The sequence below is a fragment of the Saccopteryx leptura genome, chromosome 3 (genome assembly GCF_036850995.1).
Source record: "Saccopteryx leptura isolate mSacLep1 chromosome 3, mSacLep1_pri_phased_curated, whole genome shotgun sequence".
NCBI classification, from domain to species: Eukaryota; Metazoa; Chordata; class Mammalia; order Chiroptera; family Emballonuridae; genus Saccopteryx; species Saccopteryx leptura.
The window spans coordinates 204952121-204964500 of record NC_089505.1 but is presented as its reverse complement, the minus strand read 5'-3'; the positions used below and the strand labels follow the sequence as shown (position 1 = coordinate 204964500).

At 43.7% G+C, this 12380-nt stretch overlaps 1 protein-coding gene across 4 annotated transcripts in view; it reads left to right on the top strand.

The window, feature by feature from the left end:
* Nucleotides 1-12380, top strand: part of NPAS2 (neuronal PAS domain protein 2) — a 288952-nt gene that overhangs the window by 141470 nt on the left and 135102 nt on the right. For all 4 annotated transcript variants that reach the window (XM_066377218.1, XM_066377217.1, XM_066377215.1 and 1 more), the window contains one exon: nucleotides 8230-8284. In XM_066377218.1, the coding sequence (XP_066233315.1) occupies nucleotides 8253-8284 (32 nt within the window). In that variant the 5' untranslated portion in view covers nucleotides 8230-8252. The remainder of the gene's footprint in view (nucleotides 1-8229; nucleotides 8285-12380) is intronic.

Here is a 12380-nt window from a genome sequence, read left to right as displayed (position 1 = left end):
TTGGGGTTAAGAAAACTTGGAGTTCTGTTTGCTTCTTGAACTTGAGGCTTTAGTTCTTTCCACAGGCTTGGGAAGTTCTCATCTATTATTTGTTTGAGTATGTTCTCCATTCCATTTTCTCTCTCTTCTCCCTCTGATATACCTATTATTCTTATGTTATTCTTTTTGATTGAGTCAGATAATTCTTGTAGGGCTATCTCATTTTTTTTAATTTTTGAGTCTCTTTCTTCTTCTCTCTGTTGTGCCTCAAGTTGCTTGTCTTCTATTAAACTAATCCTCTCTTCTATCTGACCTGTTCTATTAGCTAAGCTTGTTACTTCGTTTTTCAGCTCGTGAATTGAGTTTTTCATCTCTGTTTGATTTGTTTTTATAGTTTCAATTTCCTTGGACATATATTCTTTGTGTTCATTGAGTTGTTTTCTGAGCTCCCTAAATTGCCTTTCTGTGTTTTCTTGTATATCTTTGAGTATTTTTAAAATTTCTATCTTGAATTCTCTGTCATTTAGCTCCAAGGTTTCCAATATATTAAATTTTTTCTCCATAGATTTTTCCTCATCTATCTGTGTTACCTCTCTTTCTTTTGTATCCATGATATTTGATTTTCTCTTCCTTAATGGCATCTGAGTGTGGTTTTGTTGATAGTATTAATGAGATTTAATAAAGAATAAAAAGTTAAAAAAATAAAAAATCGAAAAAAGTTGTTTTTTTAATTAATAATGAAATAAAGAAAAATGAAATAAAATAAAAATTTTTTAAAATGAAATTATTCCTCCCCTCCTTTTTCCTGTCCTCTCCTCTCCCCTCTTTCTTGAGAAAATCTTGTGTTGAACTGTGAATTATATTGTATTTAATAGAACAAACAATGCCTGTAATGGAGGGCCTGAATTGGGGAAAATTAATAAAGGGGCAAGAAAAAAATAAATAAATAAAAGTAATAAAATAAAATAAAAAATAAAAAAAAGAGGGGAGGGTATGGACCCACAAAAAGCAAATAAAGAAAAAAATTGGATCAAGAATGAAATGATTTGCGTTTAGGTGTTGGTTGACTAAGAGTTATGATGAGAGAAATAAGAGGGAAACAGGAAAATGGGGGGACAAATTAAAAAATTACTATTGTATTTAGTGGAACAAAAGCTTGATAAAATGGAGAGCCAGGGATAGGAGTACTGCTAGTGAGTTAAAAACGTGAAGTAAAAACTCCCCAAAATGCCACAAACATAAGTTTGAATCCCAGATAAGATAATTTGTTTGTTATTGAGGTTTGAATGAGAGGAGACGTAAAGGAGAAAGGAATAAACTAATATAGAGGGAGAAAAGAAAGAGAGAGAGAGAAAAAAAAGAGGGAACCACTAAAAGAAGAAAAAGGAAACAAGAGGAGAGAGAGAGAGAGAGAGTTAAGGGTTTTGGAGTGCAACCCTCATAGAGAGAAAAGAAGAGGAAAGAAAAGATAATGGGAGATGTAACACTTATGGGTAGTGTAGATCAAGGAGAGGAGAGAGTAAGGCAGGTAGAGAGTTAAACGACCAAATTGGAGGAGGAAAAAAAAAAATCAAGGATGAAGATAAGAGAAACAAATGAACAAATATAATAAAATGGGATAGGTTATAAAGTCTGCGGATTATTCTTGATTTTGAGAGGTTATCTTCTTGCTTTTTCTTTTCTCTCCCTCTTCCTGGTCAGTGACTCTGTACCCCAGGTTCTTCCCCTTTGGCATGCTCAGGTAGAGGTATGCAATTGATAAGTCTCTATGGCGATGTCATGTATTGTGCTTCAGTCTCATTGGCAGTCGAGGCTCATTAGCATTTATAGGCTCCAACAGTGAGAGAGTCCGTGTTCCTGGAACCTCTCTCCTAGTCTTTCCTTCCTCAATTAGTATCCTGATAATCCAGCTATCGGGTTGTTGCTTCCTCTGCCTGAATAGTAAGAGGCTCAAAGAGCTGGCAACTCTCCACTCTATTCCCACTCAGCGCAGGGCTCTGGGTAAGGCTCAGTCAGTCAGAGCTACTAGCATAATCAGGCAGGGCTTCCGCCCACTCAAAGACCTCTGGCTCTGCCACTCTGTCTGGTAACACGGGCGGGCACCCACTGCCGGGGCGCTTGGAGTAAACTCTCGCTCACTATCTGTGCGCGCAGACCAGGATGGCAGGTCGGATGTCTCGCCCTCTGAGTGAAACCCCCCGCCTGCACTGAAAAGTTCCAGCGTTTGAATTGGCTCTCGCTCCATCCCCATGTGTGGCTTTTTCAAGGCACTGGGGCAGCCTGAGATTCCGCTTTCGGCCCACACAAAGGCCTTTGGCTCTGCCCCTCTGCGGGATAACATGGGCAGGCACTGCCGAGGCACTCGGAGGAATCTCTCGCTCACTATCTGCACGCGCAGACCAGGATATCAGACTAGCGGCCTCACCCTCTGAGTAAAATCCCCGCCCATACGGAAAAGTTCCAGCATTAGAATTAGTTCTCGCTCCCTCCCCATGCGCGGCTTTCCCAGGGTGCTGGGACGGCCCGGAGGCTTTCGGCCCACACAAATGCCTCTGACTCTGCTACTCTGTCCAGTAACACGGGCGCACCCTCCCGGGGCTTTGGAAGGAATCTCTTGCCCACTATCTGTGCGCGCCGACCAGGAGATCGGGTAACATGGCTGCCCCGCTTGTCTTTCTTTGTCTGGGTTTGGCACGAGTGTTAGCTGTATTGCCCGGGTTGCCACAGGAACAGTTTTTCCTTGGCTTGGATCTCTGTGCCACAGCCTGGTTCGGCCGTTCGTGCCGCGGCCTGGATTTATTCACCCCCTTTGCCCGCCTTAGTTTCTATATTCTCAGTTTCCAGTGAAAGCCGCCCTGTTTAGGTTAGTGAGGAAGGCAGAGCATTTCTTACTCCCTATTTCCTTCAGGGTTTGATTATATATTTAGCCAATTTTTCGCTCGACCATACCTTCGGGTTTATTGCGAAACATCTGGAGGCTCCAAGGATAGGTTTTTCTTTTTCTGGTTATAGATCTTGTTGAGTTTTGGGGGAGATTTATCGATATCGCTTCCTACCCCACCATTACTCTGACATCATCTCAAATCTATCTTTTTATTTATACTTTGGTTGTTCCACTACTGCCCACCATGAAAGCTGGAATGCGCACTAGTGGGCGGTAGGGACCAGGTTGACTACCACTGTTCTAGACAAAGAGGGTGAGGTATCCAGAAATGTGACTGTCTTCCATTTCATGAATGTGGCTTGTTCACAGGGATGTACTCTTTTCTTTCTACCCTAGGGATGCTTCCTGTTGGGTGGACTAGGCCTTTCTCAGGACGCCCTCTCCCAGGCCTTCTGCAGCATCAGTGACTATCGTTCAGAGTCTGTACTTACCCCTAGAGATGTACACACAAGGGTAGGCCACTGACAGAGAAGTGACGCCTGGCAGTCATAGAGGGTGTGTCCAGGTACAAGGCCACACAGACAGATCTGGATGCCAAATCTGGGTGCTGATTTCCTAGCCCTCAGCTTAGATCTAACCATACTTGTGTGTCATGTGTGGATGACCATCCAAGTGGCTTGGGTAGACCTTAGAGTTGCCCCATCCCAGAAGAAGCCTCCAGGGATGCACCCACCTTCCCAGGTGCAATCACCTCAGTTGAATTATGCCGTTAGAGGCCCAAAAGAAGGAATACAGTGGATCTTACTTCATGGATCCCTTTAAAAAATGAATACATTAGAGACAATAAGTGAAATAGTCACAGAGCTGTAGGCAGAGAGCTCCTGCAGAATGGTCCTGCAGCCCTGAGCTCAGCACAGATGGTGGGCAGGAGCTCCCTGACTTTTCAAGAGAGCAGACTGCATTCTCTATTTAAATTGTAAAGAAAATAGTGATTGCAATGGAGAGGAGCAAAGTCTGTTTTGTACCAACGAGATGGGTGGCATTAAGCTTTTAAGGTCCTGGCCACTCTTATTTCAAAGTCATGGTTTCTGACCACTGTACTCTGGAAAAGGAGGCCTTTAATCTTTTTACCCAAGCTCATCCTCTGCTAAGGGCTTTGTATAAATGAGGTGTCCTGATGGGTTCTTCTATGGATGGTGGGACATGAGTACCAGCCCACATTTACAGATGAGACAGCCATTCCCCAGGCTCTGTCTAGGCTACCACACTAAGTGAAGGAAGTAGCATGGAGGACACCCAAACCTAGATCTTGATAGTTCCCAGATTAACTTCTCCTCTTCCCACAGTTAGCAGTTCATATGAAACATCTCACGGCCCTGGCCAGTTGGCTCAGAGGTAGAGCATCAGCCTGGCATGTGGAAGTCCCAGGTTTGATTCCTGGCCAGGGCACATAAGAAAAGCACCCATCTGCTTTTCCACCCCTCCCCCTCTCCTTTCTCTCTATCCCTCTCTTCCCCTCCTGCAGTCAAGGCTCCATTGGAGCAAAGTTGGCCCAGGCGCTGAGGATGGCTCTGTGGCCTCCCCATCAGGCACTAAAAAAAATGACTCCTGTTGTAACAGAGCAACAGCCCCAGATGAGCAGGTACGTCCTTATCCCCAGCCACTGCCAGGCTTCTCCCTAGGAGATGTATGTACTTCTTGAGGCTTGCCAGGGCCTCACTGAGCCAGATTCTCAGAAGAAACTGAGATGAGATCCACCTCAGCAAGCTTCTGTGACCCTGTGAAAATTATACCACAAGCAGCCCTGGCTGGTTGGCTCAGCAGTAGAGTAGTGGCCTAGCATGTGAAAGTCCCGAGTTCAATTCCAAGTCAGGGCACACAGGAGAAGCGAAGCAACCATCTGCTTTGCCACCCCTCCTGCTTCTCTCTCTCTCTCTTTCTCTCACTTTCTTTCCTCCCCTCCTGCAATCATGGCTCCAATGGCTGGAGCAATTTGGCCCTGGGCACTGAGGAAAGCTCCATGGCCTCAGGCACTGAAATAGCTCTGTTGGAGCATCGGCCCTATATGGGCAAAGCATTGCCCTGTAGGGGGCTTGCCAGGTGGATCTTGGGTGGGGCATTTGTGGGAGTCTGTCTCTGCCTTACTGCCTCCCATCTCTCACTTAAAAAAAATACACACACACACACACACCCCATAAGCTTCTCCAAGGTCAACACTGAGGCAATATCTGTCTGTAAAAATCATGGTTCCCCTTTCTAACAGTCTGATGATTCATTATTCAGGGGATTGGTGACACAGCAATGAAGGAACAACTGGAGAAAGTTTGAAAACTTGCCATTAAGTAAATATACAATGACATCATTTGGTCAGCAAAAAATTTCCAAAATAAAAATCATCACGGTATCTGGGTAGGAGAGTCATCCCAACATGGTGTATATTTCTTGCCACCTTTAGAATGTCTATTCCAATCAGTTAACATTCCTTCTAGAGGACCCCTTTCTAAAGCGTTTATGTTAGATTGCACAATGTAATGAGTTAACTAGAGAGTTTGATGGGTTATCGTGTGTGGTCAGGTGTGGACATTAGGGGCCTATAAAAAATTAGCAGAAGAGGGAAAAGGAGATTTATGAGTCATACTCAGAGCTGATCCAATGAAAGCCTTTGTTGGGAAATGCTATACACTGAAATGAATCCATAGAATACTTTCCAACCCAGTATCTCTACTCCATTTAATGGTTCATCACAATGTTCTTTTGGGCCCAGGAACTCTCATCCTAATTGTGCTCAAGTTTGCAAGGAGAGCAAAAGAAAAAGAAGATGCCCTTGAGACAAGAGGTCAAACTTGTTTTGGTTGTGAAATGTTGGGTTTGCTATCAGAATAATTAAATATCAAATAACATCATTAAAATTCCTATACACCCAAAGGAATCTAGAGATGCAATGCCATTATTATCAAGGTACCAATCATGTATTTCACAAAACTTGAACAAATATTTTAAAAATTTATACAGAACCACAAGAGACCCCAATTAGCAATAGTAATCTTCAGAAAGAACAAAGTTGCAGTAATCACATTACCTGCTATCAACTAAGGTCATAATAATCAAAACAGCATGGTATTAACATAAAAACAGAAACATAGGTAGATGGAACAAAACAAAGAGACCAGAAATATACCCATGCCTTAATAGTCAATTAATATTTGACAAAGGAGGCAAAAACACACATTTAAAATATTTACTAGGTGGCCCTTCACAGAAAAGTGTTGCCAACTCCTGCTTCTGGAGGACATACCTTTCCGTTGATGTTTCAAGGAGCCTTCTCAGGAGACCCAGCAGTGAGCTGCCAGTTCCCAGGAGTCCCTGTCCCCTGTATGATTAATTACTTTCCCACTTTGCTGCTAACACACTGTGGGACCCAAGACCTGTGTAGTATAAGAAAATAGTACCTCTGCTGGTCCCTCTTCATCAAGGCCAGAGTTCCAATCAGTTGTGTAATAGGTGGCTATGAAAAAAAATTGTTCTAGGCCCTGGCCAGTTTGTTCAGTGGTAGAGTGTTGGCCCAGCATGTAGATGTCCCAGGTTAGATTCCTGGTCAGGGCACACAGGAGAAGCTCCCATCTGCTTTGCCACCTCTCCTCCTCTTCTTTCTTTCTTTCTCTCCCTCCCCCCCTCCACTTGTAGTCATGGCTCAGTTGGAACACATTGGCCCAGGCACTGAGGATGGCTCCATGGCCTTGCCTCAGGCACTAAAAATAGCTTGGTTGCCAAGCAACAGTACAGCAACCCCAGATGGGCAGAGCATTGCCCAGTACAGGACTTGCCAGGTGGATCCTGGTTGGGGAGTGTGCAGGAGTCTGTCACCCTGCCTTCTGCTTCTCACTTAAGGGAAAAAAAAGGTAAATTAGAAAAAAAAAGTATATATATATATATATATTAGGGTGGTGAATACAATGTGCAGATGATATATTATAAAACTTAGAACTATACATCTGAAACCTACATAACTTTTATTAATATCACCCCAATAAATTTAATAAAATAATAAAATATAAGGAGGGAGGTGCACCCATGTTCGTAGCAGCACTACTCACAGTAGTCAAAGGTGAAAGCAATTCCGTATCCATCAATATACAACTGGATAAACAAACAGTGGTTATACGTTATTCACGCTTAAAAAGGAAGGAAACTCTGACACATGTTATAACATGATGAACCTTGGAGACATTATGGTAAATGAAATAAACAGAAGGAAAATTACTGTGTGGTTCCATTTAGAAGAGGTACCTAGAGTAGTCAAGTTCACAGACAGAAAGGGAAATGATGGTTGCCAGGAGTTGGGTGTGCGGGAAGGATGGGGAATTAGCATTTAATAGGCAGAGTTTCAGTTTTATCAGATGGAGAGCTCTGGAAATAGGTGGTGGGTACAGTTGCACAACAACATGAATGTACTTAATTCCAGTGAACTGTAGTTTAAAAGTGATAAATTTTATGTTATGTGTACTACACAATTTTTTAAGTTAAAAACAAAAACAAACAAAGCACGGCAAAGGCACGGGCAATGATAAGTGTGAAAAAACATTAGGGACACAGAGCTTCTGTGGCAGGTACTACCAGGAAACTTGGCCTTGGGGACTTCTCTGCAGGCAGATCAGTTAAGCAGAGCAGCCTGGAGAAGTAGAGTTGCAGGTGGTAAGGTTGCCTCTGATGACTTTGGACTGCAATGACATTTCTGGGTTGTTACTTGATGTTCACACCTGTGTGCCTTGACTGTCTAGGGAAGTGTGAATGCCTTAAAGGAAGAACTATGACTTAAACTTCTTTGGGGTCCCCATTCCTTGAGGCTGCCTTATAAGAGAGGTTTATGTATTTGAATGATCAGATAAACAAATCAGTGCTCACCTTTAGCATGTCATGGGAAATCTGCAGGTTTAAGGCTGAGATAAACAGATTCTTCATTCAGCTGGGTCTAGATAACATCTCTCACAGAGTGATCTGGAGACCTCTGGGAGGCCCACGATGTCAAAACAGTTTTTCTAATATTTAAAAATTACTTGACTTCTTTTTACTTTCATGAGTGTGCAGTGGACTTTTCTGGATGTTCCTTGACATCTGATGAATTCATCGCTCTGATGCCTAATGGAGTAAGTGCTGCATATTTAAGATTTCTCAGTTTTAACACACATACACCAGAGCTCTTTAAAGTCCTCAATAATTTGTGAGTGTGTAAAGGGTTGTTTGGACCAAAAAGTTTGAGAATCTCTGAATGAAGGCATGTGGGTTAGAGAAGACTAAAATAAAGATGACCAGAAAGACCTGGAAGAAAGAGGTAGAAGCCCATGGTAATCATATATTCTCTTTTGCAGGAAAAACTGCATAAAAAAATCTAATGGATGAAGATGAGAAAGACAGGGCAAAGAGGTAAGAGGGGCCCTCTTCCTGCCTCGGTGTATTCTGTGTGGCGGCCAGTCTGAACCTGGCTTGTCTTCACTGAGTGCAGAGGAAAATTCAGCAAGCACAGCAGCAGGAACCTGCCTTCTGTGCCCACCTCACTGGAGATGTAGCAGTGCTCTAGTGAAAAATCTAGACCAGCTCCCTCGGTTTTGTTCCTTATCCTGAAATTACTCATTGTCTGGGACTTGCCAACTGGTTTGTATTTTTAACTTTTCCATGTGGTAACCCTGTTGACCTGGGTCTACTTTCAGAGGCCTCTGGTCACTGCCTTTCCAAGATAGACACTGCCTGGCAAGGCAGCCAGATTGGAACCAGGCAGTACCTTGCTTCAAATCCTGATTCTAGTGTCAGGAAGCTGTGTGGCTTTAAACAGTGATAGTAATAATCATTCCCATACATTGAACATGCAGTAATCACCTGCATTGTTAAACACTTTCAGATGTGTTATGTCAGTTTCCCCATCTGTAACTGGAGATATGGTGACCTTGCACTGTTGTTAACCAGAAATACCAGTTTGATAGCTGGTGTGTCAGAGCTGTGATAACCTGTCTATGCTATTCTCTCACTGGACATTCATTAAATATTTACTGTATATGAAGGGTAATTAAGTTGACATTTTGAATGTAAAGTTTCCGGGTAACATCCAGTTAGATGTTATCGATTTCACGTGATTTGCCTGTGCTGGCAGTTACTGTGCTAGGTTCTAGGGAATAAAGGTGAGTCAGGGACCTGCTGCCCATGTAGTGGGCACAAGTGAATGGGGTGATTGGCAGGCTGTATAGATCACTGGGTACAGGAGGGCAGGCCCAGTGTAGAGAGCTATGGCACACCAAGAGGACTAGCCTCCTTCCTGTCATCTCCTTCTTTTCTGTTCCTGTCACGGTACGTGCCAGATCCCTCCACCCTGTGAAAGCCTCTCATGTGCCTGCATCCCTGAAGGGTTTGCTCACTTCCCTTCATAGAACCCACAGCCTGGTTTGTCACTTACAATCCTGTGGACAAAGCCCACTGGGGTTGAGGATGACGGAGACACAGAGACCCGACTCCAGGGACCAGGTTCAATGACGCAGATCCACTTTATTCAGGAAATAGACTATCTTATATACAAAGGTTCAGCCTATAGGGTGTTACAGTGTATTCTTCACAGCCAGTGGCTATAAAGGTCAGGGAGCTTCCTGGTTGGCACTGAGTTACCTCCCCACAGTGGGTGAGCTTTCTCCTGGGTGTGCCTAGAAGGGTTTCAGGTGTTGAAGTGTTCTCAGCCACAGCATCGCATCAGCCACAGCTGCTAGGAATGCGCTCTGCGCTCTACCTACACAATCCTACACAAATAATGGGGCCCTCAGACTTCTAGGCCAGCCAGTGTTGTGGCTCCAGGGGCTTCTGTCCTTCCACGTCACCTGGGAATAAGGATGAGAACAAAACATCCTAGCAGCTTCAGACCTGCTATACTCGAGTCTGGGGGACACAAAGGGAGTCTGTATTGGTTGTTAATTTCCCAAGTATTTTCTTTACCAAAAAAATCATGGAGCAGAAAAAACAGTCAGAGGTGTAGATGAAATGGTAGATCAGCGCTGTGGTTCGGGGTACTCTTACCTCTTATTCTCCATATGTTTGAAATTTAAACTAGCAACAATACGAATACTTAACTTCTCAGCTTGTTTTGAAATAACAGACCCTTGATTTGGCTCCTAAATAGTGCTTTTCAGACTTTAGGCCACAAGCTAGTAGGCTTGTAAAATCCACGTAGTCCCAAGTAACACACAAACAATCTAGACCAGACCAGACAAAAAGAGAGCTCTCCTGCTCTCTCTTGTGGGCGGGCAGTTTGCAGTTTTCTCCTCTGGGATACTGTGCCTCTTGGTTCTGCCCAGGTAGCTGTGAACAGAGAGCTGGAGGCAGAGATCTAACTGCACTCCCAGCCAGTCCTGTCCTAGCTGATAAATTCTAGCAAACCCCTTCTCCTTCTAAAACCTCTGCTTTCTTATCTGCAGCACCAGGGTAATCATTTCTGTCCTGCTCGCAGACTTTTGGATTATTTGGGGAATCAGCCACAAAATATACCAGGAAGCTCTTTTTTTATGTATCAATTACTACATGTGGGTGAAAATGCCTGACATTTTACAATAACACATTTACAAGGTGTTCTCTTCAGCAATAATGAAAAGACTGGTGCCTGACCTGTGGTGGCACAGTGGATAAAGCATCAACCTGGAAATGCTGAGGTCGCTGATTCAAAACCCTGGGCTTGCCTGGTTAAGGCACATATGGGAGTTGATGCTTCCAGCTCCTCCCTCCTTCTTTCTCTCTGTCTCTCTCTTCTCTCTCTCTCTCTCTCTGTCTCTTTCTCTCCCTCTCTCTCTCATCTCTAAAAATAAATAAATTTTTAAAAATTAAAAAAAAAAGACTGGTGGTGGTGGCCTGTGTTCACTGAGCGCTTCCTGGGTACCTCACCCTTCAGCGATGGAAGGAACGGGCTAATAAGCACTTTCATATGCATTATCTCCTATCATCTCCTCAACATTTCTTTGAAGTATGTATGTATCATGCTGTTCTCACTTTACATTCCACAAGTTTGACTAATTGGTCAAATACCCTAAAGCTCTAAAAAGTGGCAGAAGGGGAAGTTATATACAGGCTTCTTAGGCCTTAGACTCTATTCTTCTTCCTCATACCACAAGCAAACTTTGCCGTATCAGAACCAGTAGAGCGTCAGCCTAGCATGTGAAAGTCTTGGGTTCAATTCCCAGTCAGGGCACACAGGAGAAGCGACCCCCTGCTTCTCCACCCCTACCCCTTCTCTCTCTCTCTCTCTCTCTCTCTCTCTCTCTCTCTCTCTCTCTCTCTTCTCTCTCTCTGTCCTCCTCTTCCACAGCCATGGCTCAAGTGGTTTGAGCAAATTGGCACCAGGTACTGAAGATGGCTCCATGGCCTTGCCTCAGGTGCTGAAATAACTCGGTTGCTGAGCAACAGAGCAGCAGCTCCAGATGGGCAGAGAGTATCAGCCCCAGACGGGGGTTGCTGTGTGGATCCCAGTTGGGATGCATGCAGGAGTCTGTCTCTCTGCCTCCCAGCCTCTCACTTAATTAAATTAAATTAAAAAACCTAGTTCAGTCTATCTCACAGTTCCAGACAGAGAGTTGTACCCTCATCTGACTTTGGAGTCCACGGGAGTTTCGTTTTTGCCAACAATATCTTTAATGAAACACCCCCAACCCCCTGGCTCAGCTTTCCTCTCTGCTGCACTGCTTACCTGGAAATCAATCAGACTGAATGCAGTCTCTTTCCATTCATTCCAGTTCATATTTTCTTTGATCCCAGGGCACCCACACCCCTGATTTGGAAGTGTCCCTGCACAGATGAGGTGCTAGTGAGGCTGCTGGCCCTCACTCCCTTCTTGTCTTCCAAATGTTTAGTAATACCCAGACCTCTCTGCCTTAATCCTTGGGAAACACAAGGACAAAATAGACTCAATCCTAACATTGTATCAGTTTCAGAGCCTCTTGTTTGGCAGTTTTTATAGCAGGAGTATGGGAAGCTCTACCCCTAATCCCACCTGGAGGCATGATAGGAATTGTTCTCACTCACAGGGTATTTCTGATGCCATTAGAAATGTTTAGGTTTAGATCAAAGTGCTCATTTTCTCTGGGAAGCGTACTATGTTTGGCAAGATTTTCAAAGCTTTAGGGAATTCATAGTTTGTGTGGATCTTTGGTCAAATTTTCTGAACCAGGACACAGCTGCACTTCCTTCTATGAATTTCTGTGTAAATCCAGAGAGTATTAATTGAGTGTCCATTGTGTACTCAGAACTATGGGCTATTTTCTTTAAGAAAGAGGCAAAAACATGGTCCTTACCTAAAAAAGGAAACAATTTTTTTTAATAATTTTATTTTTTTAATGGGGCGACATCAATAAATCAGGATACATATATTCAAAGATAACATGTCCAGGTTATCTTGTCGTTCAATTATGTTGCATACCCATCACCCAAAGTCAGATTATCCTCTGTCACCTTCTATCTAGTTTTCTTTGTGCCCCTCCCCCTCCTCCTTTCCCTCTCC